We start from the raw sequence: 20,606 nt of genomic DNA on the forward strand, positions 1-20,606 counted from the left end.
TAATTGTAGTAGTATTATAATCAGATGCAAATAAATAGGGATAAATCATTAAAAATCGCTTTTCTGAATTAGCTTCTTTTCAGTTGTATATTTCCTGATCTACTCTATATTAAAAATCGTCATTTGTACTGCAAACAATTTTTTCAAAGGTTTACAAAAGAATTGATTACGTTAAATGATCATTTATATAACATGATATATATCTATCGTATATATTTCGATCAGAACGGTCGTCGATGACTCACGAAAATATCTCCGACGCTGGTATCATCAGAAAACATGGACGTATTAACAGGACGAATTAATTTCCTCGGCTCGATCGCGCGACAGCGTGGGCGAAATTAGGTGTTCTCCATTAGAGCGGTCCGGCCCGTTTACATTCACCGACCAGTAAGTACCAATAAATATTTGTCGGTCGACTATCGAACACAATTATTAGGTAACACATGGCCTCCGTCGTCCGCCTTAAGTGTCCGCATGCACGTTATACCGCCATTCCGAAAGGTTTGTTTCTGCATTATTGATTCATCGCCATCGGGCATCGCACGATCGGTCGCGTTATATATGTGTATATATATATATATATATATATATATATATATATATATTCCGGCTGCTTGATCGAAAAGATACGTGGGACGAGATGAATTTCGATACAATCTTCTCTATATATTCCGTAATTAATTAAATGTGACTCACATACACACATACACACACTGATCTTCTATTAAGCTACGTATATCAGTGCGTGGTCGATGAAGTCACAGTGTCGATCAGAACACAATGAGAGAGCAAAGTCATACGATACAATGATTGATCTTTGTACATTCAATATTTATTTATTTTATTTTTATATTTTAATCGAGTTTAAAGTATTATAATGTATTATTTTAAAAACATATTATATTATTTTAATTTTTAGAATGTTTTATTATTTTAAAATTTAATTAGCAAGTTTTCATTTTATTAATATTTTTTGGCAGAAATCAGCTGATTAAGGCGTTAATTTACTATTTAAATTTTAAAATAATAAGATGTTATAAAAATTAAAATATTAATATGTTTTAAATAACATGTTATAATATTTTTAATTTGTTTATTATTTTTGACAGATATCAGCTGATTCCTGTCGAAAAACATCAATCGAAAATAAAGTTTTATAACATATCATTTACAATATATTACTATTTTAATATTTTTAACATATTATTTTAAAATTTAATTAGCAAAGTAACGCTTTATTAATATTTTTGACAGAAATCAACTGATTAAAGTGTTAATAATATGTTATAGTTCTTTAAACTCTATTAATATTTTTTGACAGTTATCAGCTGATTTCTTTCAAAAATAATTATTCAATTTTAAAGTATTATATAACATATTATTTTTACAACATTATTATTTTAATTCTTATAACATATTTTTATTTTACAATTTAATTAGCAAATTAACACTTTAATAAGCTGATTTTTTAAAAAATATTTGAGTTTAAATGAACTTTATATTATCTTTTTAAAAATATTCTTTTTAATATCAAATTGAAGAATGGCGCGCGCTTGTGTTATTCTAGTTAATTAAATAACGTATTTCTCTTTATTACGGAAGACGGCACGCATGGACAATAGAAGGACGATTTTTTTCAATTTGTACGACGAGTCTGTTGTGTCATTGTTACGTTTCCGCGAGGAGTCCCATGCAAGGCGGGAAGTCGCGGAGGTCAGCCGTCATTGATCTCCTGTTAGAATCGGATCACTTCGATGTAACAAGATAAATAGTCAGCGGGACACCGTCCCGGTGGTCGAGGGTGAGGATCGCGAAGTCATGCTGACTATGGATCTGATCAAGAGAAAAAGAGAGAGCTGGGTTCTGGGGCTACACTTAGCGTGTACACCCTGGCAGGGTTCACCGACAAAACAAGCTGATGAGACACTTTACTTACGCTGTGGTTGACGAAAGCAAGTTTAGCATCTAGCCTTTCTGCGTGTGAGTGTCTTCACTGACAATTTTTTATAGGAACTGCTGGGCATCGAATATTCTTTCTCGTTATATTAAGAGAGGTTTCCGAAAATCCAAAAACCTTTTGGACCCAAGTTCATTGGCAGAAGGGTTAAATGAATCACCGATAATATTCTTTATAGCTCTCTCTTTCTCTTGTGAAACATATCGATATTGTTTCACGTAGACAAACTATATAGCGAGAGAGAATTACAATCGAGGTTCACGCTAGGACGAGGAGAAGAAGCGATAAATGATTGACTGAGGATTATCGAGGACAAGAACTATGTCGAGCTGGGCGTCGTCCAACCGCAAATCTCACGATCTAACGACGAGTTCTCGCTTTAATGTTTCTCCATAGCGCGCTCGAGAACAAGCCGCGGGAACCCCGTCTCTTGTCCTCCCCTGCCTCCCCAAGGTTTCAGGAACAGCGCGAGCCCGATCGGCTTTTTATTACGATCCGCTTTTTGCGCGATCTTCGTTCAGGGGGGATCTCTTTCGTCACAGCAACACCCGGGCACGTGACGTCGCGAACACGGTGTTACAGGTGTTCGCGCGTCCATCCGGAGAGCAGATAGATCCTCGACAAGCACCAGCGGTGACATCCTTTCCAATCGATTCGTCGGACTTTTCCCCTCGCAATTCTGCGGATTTTTGCCGCCACCCGCGACCGCGATGAAAATGCCGCGACGTTCTCTGGGAAAACGTCAATCCGACCGCGCGGGCGATCAGCTGATCGGTCTGTTCCGACTCGCCGTTCTTGTCAAGGCTTTTTTGCTCGACGATGGCCGATAACTTCGTTAAGCGTTTTTATTCGGCAGTTCAAAATCTCTCGGGTGGGTTTCCGGAAGTGGTCCGAACGTCGCAGAACGTTTAAGCCGGTCTTTTTCTCTTCAATGACTTTAATTGCCCGAGCCCACGTTTCTCGGTATGTTAAATTGCAGTTGAGGAATAACTGTGTTCTCGAGTTCCAGAAATATTGAAGTGAAATAATTTATTGATGAATCGAAAATAAAGATGTAATGCATCAACTTCAGAAACGATTGAGATTTGGGCAAAAAAACATCGAGATTAGGAGGTTTTTATAGAAGAGGCGATTCTCTCCGTTTGATTATAAGTGGTCCGGATGATAAAAAAAAAAAAGAAAAAAATACGTAGTAAAACAAGCCAAGTGTGATCGGTTACGTGCGAAGGGACGGGCATAAACGATGAAAGGGGTGGTCTTTGGAAAAGAGAGAAAGAGAGAGAGTATCGGGCGAGGAGCTCGTCTGCTCGGTCAACCGTGGATTAAGATAAACCCTTCATCGGTTTCTTGTCGAACGGTTCCTCTCGTTCCTTTTGTTAGCGCGACCCGCAGATAGCGCTGGCTTAAAGTACTTTCCGTCTCTCCCTCGCGGAAATTATTTAACGCCCGTTATCTACCCGCGAACGCGCGCGGAGAATCTTTCAGCGCGATAGAAAGTAATAGAAAGCGTGCAAAAGAGGAACAGACGAAAGAGAGAGGGAGAGGAGCAGGTTGAATATTTACATTATTCCCCGCGGGAAATAAAAATTACGCACGCGTGAAAGCAATCGGTACGGAAAAGCGGAAAATTTGCAATTTCTATTCGTAGAAATCTGATATCCCGCGGCGGAATTCATATACCGGTAATTGCAGATTCAATGAATATGAAGCGATTCCAGGTGACCGAATAAGGAAAACTAGATTTCGAAAAATATTTCTTTTTTTTTTTCATTCCATTACTAAATTATTCTATCTATTAATTAGCTGATCTCAAACGAACTTTCTCTTTATCCAAGTTGTCAAATTTTTTTCTATTTTCGATCTTAATTTTCAATCTAACATCTACTTTGGTACTTTAAACAATTATCCACTTCTGAAATTATTCAATCTACAGTTTTGTCAAAAGACATAACATACTATTTTTTTTTCACTGCCAAAAAAAAATAGGACTTCAATTCTTATATAAATTAAATCCTCTAGAATTCATAAACTTGAAAAATTGATTCGGATTCGATGAATACAAAGTAGTGACAGGTGATCAAATAAAGAAACTAGATTTCAAAAAATATTTCTTTTTTTCATTCTATATTATTAATTATCTGATCTGTCTATATTACTAATTATCTGGTCTCAAACAAACTTTCTTTCGAGTTGTCAAATTTGTTTTCTATTTTCAATCTCAATTTTGAATCCATAGTTTTGCCAAAAGCTCTTCTTTTAAACCTCTAATAAACAGTAAATTGTTATTTTTCGCTACTAAAATAAGACTTTATAATTTCTATATTTCTTCTTTTTTATTCTATTATTAATTATTTGATTTCAAACTTCCTGCTTACTCGAGTTGTTGGAATTTTTCTTCTATTTCTCTTTCGATCTTAAAATTTTCAATCAAATATCTACTTTGATATTTTAAACAATCATTTCTCTTCTAAAATTATTCAATCTATAGTTTTGCCAAAAGCTCGTCTTTTAAGTCTCTAATAGAGAGTAAATTGTTTTTCACTGCTAAAATAGAATTTCACAATTTCTGTATAAATGTTTACAAGCTGTTTTTCACTGTTAAAGTAGGATTTCACAATTTCTCTATAAATTAAATCAGTGAGATTCTTTAGAATCCATAAACGTGAGAAAATCGAGGCTGAAAATAGAAGGAAAAAATTCGATTCGGAATGTTTAATGAATTCCTTCTCTCTAGTTACGTTAGGTGATAAATATATTATTGCAAATATGAAGCACATTCCACGAGAAAATATCCTAACGTAGATGTCATCGATGATGATGCGTCGCCGCACACACATGTATCATTCTTTGCCGCTATATACTCCTCCTTTAATTTCACGCCGGTAGATGCATCAGCCGCGATAGGTGGATTTACGGCTCGTTTCGTGGCATTTCTTTTTTTTTTTTTTTTTTCTTTCTTTCTTCGTCTTCGCCGCGATGCGTAATGCGGTGAGAATGCGGATTGGCTTCGGTCGCGGATTCCCTCGTACGCATTTAGCAAAACGGCGCTCATTAGAAGCACCATAAATATGTAAGATGATGCATGAGAGTACGATTTCAGTGAATGTGTGCTCCATTTTTCGTACTTATATATACATGTGATTCGACGGACGGTACATTTCCGCATCCGAATTAACGAACGCGTCATAAATGATCTCTTTTCTTACGATAGAATATAAGAAGCAATTGTACCAGTTTTTTTCCCGACTAAAGCATAAATGTAGAACTAAGGTCCAGAGTTCATATATTCTTTAGAAGACATGAATAAAATAATTACATGTAAAAGAGACATGTAAAATTAAATTTGAATATTTTTTGCTCGTGTATATGATACTCTTGCTTTTTGTTGTCATATATTTATTATAATAATAATTAGTATTATTGGTAACACGGTTGTAATATTTTTTGACAAGTATCTTATCCATAATGAGATAACTTTGTCTGACATTAATCAGCTGATGAATATTGACCATTTTTTTACTTATTGTTAGAATGATTAGATTGATTGCATGTGTTGGATAATAAAATTAATCTTAATAAAGTCTCTCTCTCTCTCTCTCTCTCTCTCTCTCTCTTCTAAGATATTATAAACAAACATTTCTTCTAATCTAATCTAATTTTTCATATTATTGAAGAGTCATACAATTATGAATAATGATAATACACAATATTGCGCAGCAATATTAATTATAACAACATAAATATAATTTTCGTATTAATTATTATAACAATTGTATAGAATTCATTTATGTCAATAACCGCGATTATGTCATTCTAAAATAACTTACGATTCTAATAATAATTTTTGATAAAATAATTTTTCAAAGAAACTTTTTTTAAATCTTTAAAAAAAATTATTTTTTCAAAGTATTATTAAAGTGGTTACATAGATGTGTTTTTATCATAAAACATTTGTTGATATCTCGTATATTTTTCAAGATATATCGAGAAAAGCAAAAAGTCACTTACATATATGAGGAGATTTAAATTTTAAAATCGTTTTTGGGTCGCAATTAAAAGTTTTTAAATTTATCTATTTAACCCCCACCTCTGCAACTATGTAAGGTTTCATCAAAATCATAATTTTCGGGATCCCTTGTTAATCAGTGAAAATAAAATTTTATCCCAATTATCAAAATAATATTCTTCGATCTTCATTCTTCTTCAGACGATATTATTACGCTCCAGAAGCAATTTACGTTGTATACATCCCAAAGTTCGCTGGGGTGCCGTTGAAAAGTTTACCGATCCGGAAATGCGTCGGTGCCAGCGACAGAGCGGCTTTCTTTCGTCGGTGAACTTTCAACGGGATTTGATATCCCTCCAGCTCTGACCCTTACATATACTCATACATGGTGTGCCGGAACTATCAACTATTTCTTTTATCTTCTTTAATTGAACGCTGTCTCTTCGTCCAGTCCTCGATCGTCAACATTAATTCAATTGGTTCGATATGTACATTTCTTTAAGAATTGGGGAGATAAAATTTAATTTTCATAGCTTCAAAAATATTAATCACGAATCATTTTCGTTATCAGGTATTTATAGCTAAAAAATCGAATAAAAAATAGGATAAAAAAATCATCGATGTTTTGATTCAAACTGGATTGTGGGATCTCTCTGGGTGATAATTTCATGGCACCCCGTGCATCCGCCAAACGCGATTGCTCGCCAGGAAACTCAAGGATTTATACTTTTCCGTTTCGTTTTGTTCCTCGAGGACGGCAGTAGGTGGTCGAGAAGGGGTTTCGAGGGGGTTAGATAGAACGTTATACGCGTTTGGCGGCAGAAACAACGCCATGATGGCTCGTTTAACTCGTCCAAGACGCGACTCGCTTCTTCCTCGGAGCCTCAACCCCCGATAGGGGTTGCTAGGACGTGCTGGGGACATTAAGGACGAGATCGGCGGCTCGTCTTGTCCATTCGCTCCAAGAAACCGGTATATTCGACGGGCGTCGAAGGGCGTCTATGACCTGTCGGACAGGAGACAGCTGCAACTCGCTGCGTACAACATCGACACGTCGCAATTGCTGGGTAGCGAGAGAGGGGGGAAACTCATCGCCGATCAATGGGTCCGTCAAACGAATTTCGATGTCGAGATTATTTATGGGATAGGTGTCAACGGACTGACGTCGCCACCTCGATGGGATTTCTCGAGACGTATCCTTCGGAAAATGGATGGATGACTCTCCGTAATGCAATTCTTACGTAAATTAAATCTCTTAGATACTCTCGAATCAAGAAATTTCTTTTTAAATTTTGATCTCAATTTTTTATCATTTATTTTTGAAGGTCACTGAGGTCATACAACCCTAACTCGAATTTTTCTTAGTCAACCTACCTCCCATAGTTCAAAGAAAGGACCGAAAATTGAAACAAGATTGTTGTGCCTTATTAGCCTATCTTGAATTTGTATTTGTATACCAGAGCTTTTTCAATTTTTGTTATTATTTAATATATTGATATATTTAATTATTTTGCCAAAAGCTTCTCTTTTAACCCTTCTGTCAATAAGCGAATACCCGGAACTTTAAATTAAAAATGTGTCGAAATTTTTCTCCGAAAAAAAGGATTTTTTAATTTTCGGATTCCTTTTGAAATATAACAAGAAAGAATGTTCGATCCCCAAAAGCTGCTATTAAAAAAAATTGTTACAGTGCAATGCGTTAAAATACGCAATTGGTACCCGGGTATTAATGAAAAATTATGCATTGACTTCTAAATAGGAAAGTGTTCATTTACTGCCCATATAAAATACAAAGGAGATTAGAAAATATTTAGAATTTTCAACGACTTATAGAGATGATTTAGATTCCTTCAACAGCCGCATAACCGGATATCATATCGCAGAAGATATAAGAATGGGAGGCTTCCATAATTATTATTACCTCTCGTAATAAACGATCCGTCTTCCTCGAGAACATCCGGGATGATGAAAACGCACAGGCGGAAATTCCAGGCGCGAAAGAAACTCGCGTTTTCCACGGATCGATCGGTCGATCGATCAATATTCAACATGTGCATGTTAATGCACGCGGATTCAGTGCCTGCGCGTATATATCCTTGCATACGTGACGTGCCGGGTAGGTCGCTTTTTCCATAGGTTTTGTAATAGTCCCCGTCCCCGACGGACCCCGATCGTCTCATTCGTATGCGACGCGCGTCGGCCGCGAGAAGGGGGCTTTCTAAGTAACGCAGTAATGACATACCCTGTCGTGGAACAGTTTTCTCATTGTGTCGTCGAGCGGCCGCGAGCGAATCGCGCGCGAGTTGATTTATCGACGTCAGGGAAATTCTTCCGTCCTCATCTTTTTTTTTTTTTTTTTTTTCACGCGTTTATCACTGCGTTTGTATAAAAGTTCGAGAAAATCATCCTTCCTGAAAGGACACACGAGGTTTTTCATTTCTTAAGCGATACCGCATTTCAGCGGATTTATTTTTAACTCTTTTTTAGGGCCAAACCTTTTTTCAGACATGAAAGATTTAAAAAAATCTAATTTAAAGAAATCGAATATAAAATTAAATACTGTGTGATTTTTCTGCATTAACTCTTTGCATTCTGCGTATTTTTGTGCATCCATTCGTTCTTTCGTGGGTTAATAATATTAAATTTAATTTTGTATTTAAAAAATATACTTTTTTATATAGCTAATTTATTACATTTAATTTTTCTATATATATTATGATATGAATAAAAATTAATGAAATTATTAAAACTATAAATTTTTAACTCTTTTTTACGGTCAAGTCTTTTTCCAGACATGTAAGATTTTGAAAAATCTAATTTTTGTCGAATATAAAATTAAGAACTATGTGATTTCTGTATTATCTCTTTGCACTCTGCGTATTTTTGTACATTCATTCTTTCTTTCATGTTAATAATTTCTCTATGCATTGTAATATAAATAAAAATTAATTAAATTATTAGAAATTAAATATAAAATTAAATTAATAAAAAATTATTAAATTATTAAAGTGTCTCAAATAGAACACAAAGAATTAATTCTAACGCGTTCTGATCTGAAATTTACTTAAGTATTATAACATTTTAGGATGAAATTATATAACTCTTAAATTGAAATGTACGACATCACATTTTTCTTCTTTTCAATTATATTAAATATTCACAATGTTATTAATTTTTTTCTTAAAAAATATAGCATTTCTATATAATAATAAACGAATGCGATATATTGCAGCTACGTGCATAAGTTAAGACGGCATTATTGCGACGTGATAAAATTATCTAGGTTTTATCTCGATAATGTTGATAATGATGTGATCATTTAATAAACTCAGGAGTAAAAAATATTAAGAAACATCAGGTTTTATTCCACGTATATTTGCGTATGATGTAGATGTGTAGGAATTTATTAATCTTAATCTTAATTTGTTGGTCGCGTTGTTTATTCAATTCTAGTGTAATCGGATAAGAGATAGCGTTTCCTTCTTTTCTACTTCTTTTTTCATATACATTATCATCAGTCGCGATATAAATGCGCCCGAGAAATAATATCGCAGATAAGATAATATCGACATAAAGTAAATTATCTTACCTCTACATTTTTTATTAATACATTATATGCGTCTTTAATATTCTTCAATATGGTTATCATCGTCTTTATTTTATTCTCTCGCGCTTATTTAAGCAAATAATCAAGTATAAACTTTGAAAAGCCAACACTAGTTAAACGCATATATGTATATTCCAGTTCTGATTATAACTAATTACATCGCTCTTATTCAACTTTACAGTATTTTTAACGACTCGCCTAATTATGCAAAGAGTTTCCATTACGGTAAAAACTTATATGCATGTAAATATGAATAACGGTTGAAGAAACTGAAGATACTTTTATGTTGTAATATATGTAAAATACGCAAAATACATAATTATATTATATATTTATGTATGTGAGGAAGCATTAAACTACTTAAATATGTATTGGGTGTTCTTGTTTTTTTTTTTTACGCAATGTTATATCAGCGCTTGGAAAATTATCTAATAACAATTGTATGCACTTTTCATAGTTTACGTTTATTTAATTCACAAGATACATCGGTCGTAAAAAGATTTGTCCAAGACGAAAAAAAAACAAAACGATGTTATATGCCAATTATAGAAAAACCTATTAAAAGCGATCTTTTTTTCTCTTTCTTTCTTTCTCTCTCTTATACGAAATACTGGCACACTTTGTGCATCTTTAATTAATCACGAATATTTATTACTTTTTCTCACGCATGTGGGCATACCGCCAAAGGCAATTAGCGAAACAATTGCATGAAAAAAAACTAATAAGATTGCTTTAGCCTGTCGAGCTTGACGATATCCGCATCGATGTCGGCGTCTCGCTAAACACGTAAATATATCTTCGCTGTAATTAGTTCATTAATGCTAGATACATTTCAATTTTTCGACATTATCCGCACGGCAATCTGTGCGAGAGAGAAAGAGAGAGAGAGAGAGAGAAAAAGACAGAGAAAGAGAGAGAGAGAGAGCGCAGATACGTTTCTGTACATAGGCGCCCCCGATCTCGAGATAGAGTTAATCTCCATTTGTTAATCTCTATCAACGTTTAATTGATTCAATGTATGAATGCTTACTATTTAATAATAGGCTTATTTAATAATTATTTTAATAATATTGTTGAATAATATTTAATTTAATTTAATAATATAATTTAATAATTACTATTATTAAATATTATTTAATAGTAATTATTATTTAATAATAATTCATCGTTCGACTAAAAGAACATTTAATAATTATTATTATTTAATGATAATTCGCTCGTAAAAGAATATATATTCAGAAACCAACGTAAAGACGTCGTAGAATCGAATTTTTTTTTACTCCCCGCTGCTTATAATTCTGAAGGTCATCAGCAAATTTTAAAATATAATATAATTTCTGAAATAAAATACACTGGATCGTTCTCCTCTGCAAAATATTCTGTAATTAAAATACGATTTCGTTCAGTCGGTGATCAACATCGAGGAAATTTCATTTTCAAGTTTTAAGCAACCCTCGTTGCACCCTTCTTTCAAAAAAGATGATAGCACGAATTTCGAGATCAAGAGGATGATGATTTATCGTGACTCGATAAATTGCGTAATCCTGATGGTAATTGCAATAATTCGGGACAGAGTTCTGCTCCATGGAAGAAGAAGGTCAATGAACTCGCGGATGCTGGACTCCATCGGTTGACTCCGATGACAACTCGCGGATGCTGGACAGGTATCGGCTAACGCCGATACCAAATGACCCGCGAGAAAAACGAGATCCGGGTGATAAATCAGGGATATGGCATTCCTAAGATAGCGCGCGCTATACCTGAACGTCATTACGATGGCAAAGTAATTCCCAACTAAGTAAGTAAAGCGATAAATACATAATGCATCCGACGAGTTTCCCATACGCTCGCTCGCTCATGCGCTCTCTTTCTCTTTCTCTCGTTCGCCGGTGAACGCAGTTGCCTCTCGCTGCAGTTCCATGAAATAATGCATCAAGCCGTGAGTCGTCGCGGATTTATTTGCACGATCGACGGGGACCATTCTCAGGAGGAGAGCATCTCGACGCTTTTTGCGACACGTCCTCGTCATCGGGCGAGAGGACACGCGGAGGGATGCAAAGTCGAAGGAGTCTAGGAGCTGAATCCCGGGCGGAGGAAACCGCGCCGTGGGAAAACGAGCGGAAAAGCAGGCCGCTTTAATAATGCATTAATTGCAACGCGATTCGTAACGCGCGACGAGAGAGAATGTTTACGATGAAACGGATTGTTCATACAGATATGAAGTCATTCATTGGCAAAGAGATGACTAAAAAGAAAATATCACAGAGTAGCTCGTGTCGATATTTTTTTTTTCTTACATTTTTTCTTTTCATCTCAATTGTTCGTCTAATATCTACTTTGATGCTTCAAACAGTCAGATTACTCTCTTTTAAAATTATTTAATTAATAACATTATTTTTCAAATGATTTAATTTATAAAATCATTTATATTTAATTTATATTTAAAAATTAATTAATCAATATTATTTAATTTATTTGTAGAAAACTTTTAAATTCACTAGAAAAACTTTTTTTACTATCTATTTAAGGTAGAAAGTAGGAATTCAATTCTTACATAAATTAAACTTATTAAAAATGCTCTAAAATTCTAGAGCATCGAAAATGGAAGCAAGATTTCGGATAATTAATTTATTTTTGGATTCCTCACAAAGTTTCGCATGAATTAAGTTTTCTATGAGTATAAAATTAGTTCTACTACAATGTGATTTCAATATTAATTATAAATGTAAACAAGTTTTCGAAGAGAGAATTTTATTCAATATGAGTATATAGTCAAGTATAATTTAAATATAATCAGATCATTCTATTTTGAAACTCTATATAATTTATAGTCTTGTCGAAAACTTTTCTTTTAAACCTCTAACAATAAGTGAGAAATCTGTTAGTTTATTGTCTATTTTGAGATGCAAAAATAAGAGCTCAATTTTTATAGACATTAAATCTATCAACATTTTTTAGAGTCCCTTTTCCCTTTAATTTTAGATGCTGAATAACAGAACACTCCGCGAAAAATATCAAAGCATTAATGCGATGTGTGTGTGTGTAAAATTTATAATTTTTATATTTATGTAATTTTTATAATTTATAATTTTTATAATTTTTATAGTTTTTTATTTTACATTATACACACATACACTAATAAGGCTAAATTCTTCTACAATCATCCATGACATCTACGTCTGACTGTTCCAATAGGGATTCCACTGAATTTCTCTCGCTAGCATCCGAATCAACGAGAACGAGAGAAAAAATCATCATGAACAAAGCTATAGATTTGTATATAGTATTCACTTTCATTCTTGACACTCGGTATAAGTGTTATAAAACTCATCTAATATACAATAAATTTCCATCTAGGCTTTATCTCATTTATCATACGCTCGATAAACGAAAAATAAGATTCTTCATTCTTAAATCATCTCGCTCTTATATCACCACGTAATTGCGACATATTTTCTTATATACGTGCTTGTCATAATTACTCCTCGTCATTACGAAATTAAAACGAAAGAGGAATATTGTTTCGAATTATTTCTCATTTCTCATTTTTAATTATTCCTCATTTTTTATGCGCATAGAAATAAATTCTAATTAGCATATCTCGTCAATTGATATACAATGTCATCATATACCAAGTGTCCCATTTTAAAGGACCCACTCAAATATCTCATTGTCAGAAACACTGCGTTAAATCGAAAAATGTTTCCTACAAAAGTTGTAGGGTTTCGAGGGGGACATAACATAGTAATATTCATTTGACCTTGGGCGGCATCTCCAAGGTTAGTGAAGGTTAACCTTAAGTGAAGGTGAGAATGAATTTTGAAGAAAATAAAAAAATGCTTCAGATAAAAGTTGTTCAAATTAATTAGTAGAAAAAGATGTTATAATAAAAAATATGGGTTTCCATTTAAAAAATTTATTCTCACCTGAATATTACTATGTTATGTCCCCCTCGAAACCCTACAACTTTTGTAGGAAACATTTTTTAATTAATCGCGATTAATTTCAAATGATTGCTACTGTATGTGTGTATATATATGTACTTCATTTACGTATACAAATATTCCATCTCTCTCATTGAAGCTTCTCATTGAAAATCAAATTGTTTAGTCGCGATAGATAAAAATGCACGCGTGTATATAAGAGAGTAGGCGGAGAGGGATCATAAATAAGCCACTTCCTATGCTCGCGCAAGAATTATTCGTGTTGCGCGATACTTGCTTTTTTTTTTCTCTCCGAGTATAAACGGAATACTACGCGCGTAAACTCGTTTCCTCTAATTTCATTCAATTACACTTTATGCAAACGGACAGGAGCGCAGCCGGCAATAGGCCGCTAATTACCGCTGAATAAAACTCGGAATGGTGCTCTTCGATGCTTCGTATATATTTATATCAGCACGGGATCACAATTAAGAATATTCCATCGCGGGTTCCGTGACGAATTTTAATATTCTATATCTACCTCTTCCGCTTACTTATCTCTCCTCGCTGGATTTTTTTCTCTCTTTACCTTAATTAGCCGGGTTGGCGTGTCATTCTACGAATATTAAAATTATTCTTTGTATATAGATATACAGGGTGTCCCAAAACTCATAATTAATCTTCCAGGGGCAGATTCCTGGGATCATTTAGAGACGATTTTTCCTCAGCGAAAATGTCGAGGGAGACCATCATTTTTTGCATGTTCCCAATTTTTGTCATCATGTATCTTTGTAACTAAGCCTTAAATTAAAATTCTATTAAAAGAAACCTTACTTAAAATTAATTGAAGAATGTGGTTTTGTTAATATTATATTTCTAGAGGGCTTAGTTTACGAGAAACCCTTTATTTTTAATCGCTTATAACTCGAAAATTATTGGTGCCTCGACATTTTCGCTGAGGAAAAATCGTTTTTAAATTGGCCAGAGAATCTGCCTTTAAAATATCTCGCGGTAGTTTCGGGACACCCGTATATATATATATATAATATATAAGGCAGACTGTCGACGATCCCGCGATATTTAGGTATAGAATATGGATATATCTTCGCATCTTTCCCGAGCATTCGTTAAAGTCAAAAGGAACGCGATGCAACCCTCGCGATTATCTCTCTCATTCGGCGCTTATACATATTTACTTGGACGCTTTGCGATGTAATTTGTGTGTAACCCTTCCGCCGCAATTACACTCATTATTCACGCGGTAATAAAATATCAGCGCAGTACCGCGGATTCTCTCTCTCTTTAACAACTTTTGCAATTAATCCGCGTGCGCGAGGACATAGTTAACATATAGTTAGTTAGATCTGGAGAAATAGAGAAATAACTTTATGGCGTACTGATTTCATAATTGGATCCTTATGCGCGCGGGTAATTGGACTAATAATTCGCATAAATTAATGCCGAAACCGGGGCCAATTAGTATAAAAGTGATAAAAAACTCGACGCCGCGAGTACAGAGTATATATACACTTCCTCTCGTCTCGCCGATTTCTTAAGTTAACCTTGCGAACATTTCGGCGCGTTTGTATGCAATTATCAAGAGAGGCTGGGTTCAACAACATCACTTTTAGAATACGGTGGAAATGATAGATAAAATTATCAGCGGATTATCCGTAATAAAAAAAATAAATATGTATAATAATACTTTTATAATTCCACAGATAATCAGATATTATTCACTAAATGAAAAAATAATTAAATTGTATATTCTTCTAATTATTTTTTTAATTATTATAATTATTTATTATAAAATTAATTTTAATTTTTTATATCCCCATATATTCGGAATTTGTATTAATATTAATATTACATTAATTAGATTTATTAAAATATAATGTTAATTATAATATAAATGTAAATAATTAATATTATATTTTATATAAATATAAATATAATATTAAATATTAATATTTAAATTTAAATTTAAATATTAATGTTTAAAGTTTAAATATTAAATAATAATATTTAATATTTAAATTCTTTAGATTTTTGAGTGCCGATTGTCAAAATGCGGTCTCCATATTCGTTCCTCGATTGTTTCTCGTCAGTTTTGTGTCTATCTCTACTTTCCTTCGACATTTTACAATCTTCCCAGCGAGATAGGATGCATATACTCCGCAAGAATCATGGAGGGTAAGAGTTTCGCTATCAACAATCGTTCTCAGCAGTGCCAAGCCGTTTCCGACACGAAGGATCTGGAGATCGTCGGTAGCAACAAGCCTTGCAAATGTTGCCAAGAAGTACGCCTTCCCTTCGCGTATTTATTCTCTTTAGGCTATAAGATGCTGCGATGACACTTTGGTCTCTTTTCATTTTCTTACTCTTCTATTTAACACCTTTTATTTAACGCTACATATGATCATCCGCCATTCGGGAGCTTTTTGTGAAATATGAATATCGTACAATCTTGATAACTTAATGAACATTAATTATACGTAGCGACTCTAAGTTAGTACGCAAAAGATATGCGATGAGATATTATTCTTTTATCATAATTATTATTTAATATGCAAATTATTGTTATGCAATAATCCAATTATTCACATCATTCTCCTTTTTTTCTAGGTTAAAATCAAAACCGAGATTCTGGATGAGATTGAGAATTTTTCGATCAACGACGAGCTGGATGTCGAACAGGATGTCAGAAACTTACGATCGGAAAATGCATCGCGCCATGAAAATTCCGAGCGGAAGACCTCAGAATCGGACTGTCAAAGAAACGCAAGCGTTTCGCTTTCCCGGAAACAAATGGACGAGTACACTGACTTAAAGGAATACATCGTGGCACTGGCAGGACGGGGGCTTTTAATGTGCAGCGTCTGCAGGATCGAATTTCCGAACGAGATCGAATTCGGGAGCCACATGATTGGACACAACTATGAGAAGTTTTTCCAGTGCGGATTTTGCGGAAAACAATTTTCACGGTATCCGAACGATATAAAGTCTTATTTTGCTTATCGCGATATAATTAGAGGAAAGTTTTGCTTATTCAAATGGATAAGTGAAAAAAAAATTGGACTATTATAAGAGCCAGTTTCTTCCATCTTCAGTTAACTTAATCGGCCGATTAAATTTGTCACCAGAATCGCCAACAGCAAGAGGTCAAAAACTGTCTTAAGTCGTCATTCCTAATCTTGTCATAGCAAAGAAGAAAAGTGTAGTATAAAATATAAAAAGTAAAAGATTTAATAATAAAAGAATTTGTGAGATACTTTTCAATAATATTGTGAATAATATAATAGAATGTCTGTAGGTAATTCTTTAAGTTAACCGGAAATGGTGAAACTGGCCTTAAATTTCCGATTAAAATTACTTGACATCTCGTAATATTCTTTTATGTATACATTACGCATTCAAAGCACAGAACAGCCTTTCGAAACGTATATACAGTCCGGTATTGCTGCTTCTTCACTGGCCTGAAACGGCCTTCATCGCTACACACAGTGTTTATTACTAATAATGCAATTATCTTTCCCATCAAGATCGTCAACCTTAAAGGATCACCTGCATATGCATTTTATTCCGAAGCCTTTCGCGTGCAGACAATGCGAGCTTCAATTTCAGGTAGTTAATGCTTAATAACCATATTCGTAGATCGTAATCGCTGATATCAGATTACTTCAGAACTCTTTGCTGCACAAACTGCCGTACTTGCTTTCGTATTCATTTTAATAAACGCTCGATGAAATACGTATCTGTTGCATACAAAATTACGATCAATCTAATCTGTCGAATAAAATCTATCGCGCAAGAAATCGAGTAACATGAAGATATTTGAAGAGATATTTGCGAAAAATTCAAACGCCTTTCAAATATCTTTAGAACATCTTAGGGTTCTCGTTTAAAAGCTACTTACTTATCCAGGCAATTTTGTAGATAATTTTCTACGATTTTTCTTCGCAGAGAAAACGCGCGTTGAAGAAACACCAGGCCGAAGCGCACTCGAGAGGAAGAGTGTTCGAGTGTCCCATTTGCAAGAAGAAGTTGCTGCGCCATCGATCGCTGCGCGATCACAAGCTGATGCACGCTAACGCGAGACTGCACAAGTGCACGACTTGCGGCAAGGGTTTCCCGAGGTCCAGCAGTCTTCGGACCCACATGATCGTCCATACCGCGGACTCGCCGTTCGCCTGCGATCTCTGTCCGGCGAAGTTCAAGAGATCGTCGGTGCTGAAGACGCACAAGCTGACGCACACGGGCGTGAGAAGGTTCGAGTGCGACATCTGCAAGCACCGTTTTCACCTGAAAGGCGCGCTCAAGCATCATATATTGGCTCATTACGGTGTGTATGAGCTCTTGCGACTTCTCTGACTCGGTATGAGGAAGCTATCTGGTATCTGTCGCTCTCAATCAGGCCGAAATCACGCTATTTATATATCCTTGTTACCTTTTCCTTCCCTTTATTGCGCTCAAGCATCATATATTGGTTCGTTATGACGTATGAGCTCTTGCAAATATTTTAATAACTTCTCTGACCTGGTATGAGAAAGATATCTGGTATCTGTCACTGCTCTCTGTTGCTTTCAGCAACTCTCAGCTGTTTTCGATCAGGCCGAAATCACGCTATTTATAATTTTTTATTATTTTTTTCCTTTCCTTCATCGCGCTCAAGCACCATATTGGCTCGTTACGATGTGTGAGCTCTTGCGAATATTCTCACAACTTTTCTGAAAACAACCCGACCTGGTATGAGGAAGCTGAATCTGATATCTGTCGCTCTCAATCGTTCTTGATAAGTCCGAGATCGCGCTATTTATATATCTATGTGATTTTCTCTGTTTCTTTCGTTTATCGCGAGGACTAGCAACTTCTCATATAGTCTGTGAAACGATCATCCCGGACAAAGGAGCATATATATACCCGAGATAATCGGTAGCACTTAGTTCACAAGTACACGTACAAATGATGATCAATGCATAAACGCATTTTTCAACGCGCTCTTCTTATAAATACATTCGCGCTTCTTCGCGCGCGACCTCGGGCGTTACCACGGGCGGAAATGTGTATCTCCCGGACTTTTAATTAACCTCTGTCTAACCGAGGTGAACGTATGGAAGCGCCAACTCCGACCTGTTACTTGAAAAATCCGTTCTTCCGCGATTCTTGAAAAATATTACGGTTATTAATATCGCATGTCTGTGATTTATGCTTTGCATACCGGGATAATAATTGGTTATTGGATGATTTGTATATTGTATACGTATGCAACGTTGCTATATAGAAATATATTCTTTTTTTCCTTGCAATGTCGAAATTTTAAAGACGATTAAGAAGGAAAAATATACGATTTGCGACAAAAATGAATATGTATTTGATTCTGAACTTTCAAATAATTTTTGCATGATTGTAAGATTTGAAACATTTTAATTAATGTGACTTTTAGAATTCTGATTAATTAAAAGCAAAATATAAAAGAGAAGATTATAAGCAACATCATGTATAAAATTATATAAATTTGCAGGTATCAGGCCCTACAAATGCGAAGATTGCGGCAAGAGCTACAGGAGATCCTGGGGTCTCAAGGTACACAGATATCGGCACACCGGTATAAAGAAATTCGAGTGCGACTTGTGCAAGCTGCGCTTCAGTGTGAAGACAAAGCTCGCAAATCACATTTATACGCATATCGGCGAAAAACCGTACAAGTGTGACATCTGCGGCCGCCAATACTGCGAGAGATATCAATTGAAGGCGCACAAAGGAACACGGCATTATTTGACAACCCCTTGAAGGCCATCTAAAGATCATCTGAATCTTATTTTTTTAACTGAAGAAAGTCTGATTAAAGTAAATTAAAACTACATGCATTATTATAATAATGCATAACGATGGTAAAGAAAATAGAGAATAAAGAAGAATGTTAAAGATTATGAAGTCAGAATTTGTTTGCTAATTTTGTCTTTCCCTTTATATCAAAATATATTGAAAAAAAGATTATTAAATTTATATTAAACTTTATACATTATATTTATATTAAATTAATATAAGTATCAAAACTATATAATATAAATGTAAGTATATATTATAAATATAAATAAAAAAAAAATAGATAATATAATATAAATATATAAATATAATATAAATTATAAATATAAAATATTAATATTAATATAATATAAAATATAATATAGAATATAATATATAAATATAATATATAAATATAAAATAAAATATAAAAATATAAAAAAATATAAAATATAATATATAAATATAAAAAAATATAAAATATAATATATAAATATAAAGTAAAATATAAAAATATAAAAAAATATAAAATATAATATATAATATAAAATATAATATATAAATATAATATAGGTATCAAAATCGCTCGAAAATATTTGTACATTCGCGAATCGTACGGTGCGCTAATTTCGAGGCGTAGATATATCGCCGGCGCGATTAATTTAATTATTACCGGTCGCGATTGCTTATAATGAGACCTGACTCGATACAATGGTTGGCCGGCCGCGCGCCGTTTCATTCGTGATCGAATCTATCCAACACGGATACCATCCGTGTTTGCATGCCCGTGAAGCTTAATATGGCATGGCCTTAATAAGCACTTCGCCGCAGAACAAAACACCGATTAATCCCAGACCGGACCGACTCGGCCGATACGGATTGGTTTCGAAGCTGCCTCCCGACTCGCGCGTACAAGTCTTCTCTCTTACATAGGTTCTCCTTCGCGTCATCAACGTATCGTATATAATCACAGTCTTTATTCGATATTGCTCGAACGTGATCCCGGGATCATCGAACGGTGCACCGCGAAATTAATGCAACTTCCAAGAGACGTAACAGTCCTTCGAAAGTAATTATTTACTTTCTAAGATATATATATATACTTATACACATACATGTGTCTTTATAACGGCACAGTGTACGTCATACTTACAGCCATATATAATTGTTTACGTAATTCCTACATTCCTATCGTGGAGAGAAATCACATTTAATACAGCAATACACTAGATAGTCTTCCTACAACGACAACATATCTAAAAAATTAATTATTTCTTCCTTGATTTCGTAAAAGAACTTGCAACC

The 20,606-nt window shown here is 34.4% G+C and overlaps 3 protein-coding genes across 3 annotated transcripts in view; 2 read left to right on the forward strand and 1 right to left on the reverse strand.

The window, feature by feature from the left end:
* Positions 1-11,922, forward strand: part of LOC145944808 (uncharacterized) — a 71,032-nt gene extending 59,110 nt beyond the window's left edge. Inside the window, exons 5-6 of the mRNA XM_083053370.1 lie at positions 11,147-11,371; positions 11,473-11,922. The gene's annotated coding sequence lies outside the window, so the exon portion shown is untranslated. The remainder of the gene's footprint in view (positions 1-11,146; positions 11,372-11,472) is intronic.
* LOC145944327 (uncharacterized) overlaps positions 1-20,606 on the reverse strand; it is a 281,689-nt gene that overhangs the window by 139,726 nt on the left and 121,357 nt on the right. The gene's annotated exons all lie outside the window — the stretch shown is intronic.
* On the forward strand, positions 384-19,390 carry LOC145944806 (uncharacterized). Its single transcript, XM_083053369.1, is given in 7 exon segments — positions 384-390; positions 15,542-15,796; positions 16,122-16,480; positions 17,039-17,120; positions 17,460-17,838; positions 19,018-19,253; positions 19,256-19,390. Coding segments are annotated over 6 exon segments (1,212 nt in total). The 5' UTR covers positions 384-390; positions 15,542-15,682; the 3' UTR covers positions 19,298-19,390.

The sequence above is a fragment of the Prenolepis imparis genome, unplaced genomic scaffold (assembly GCF_030444845.1).
Source record: "Prenolepis imparis isolate NDT839.2.m4 unplaced genomic scaffold, iyPreImpa1.0 SCAF_13, whole genome shotgun sequence".
Lineage (NCBI taxonomy): Eukaryota > Metazoa > Arthropoda > Insecta > Hymenoptera > Formicidae > Prenolepis > Prenolepis imparis.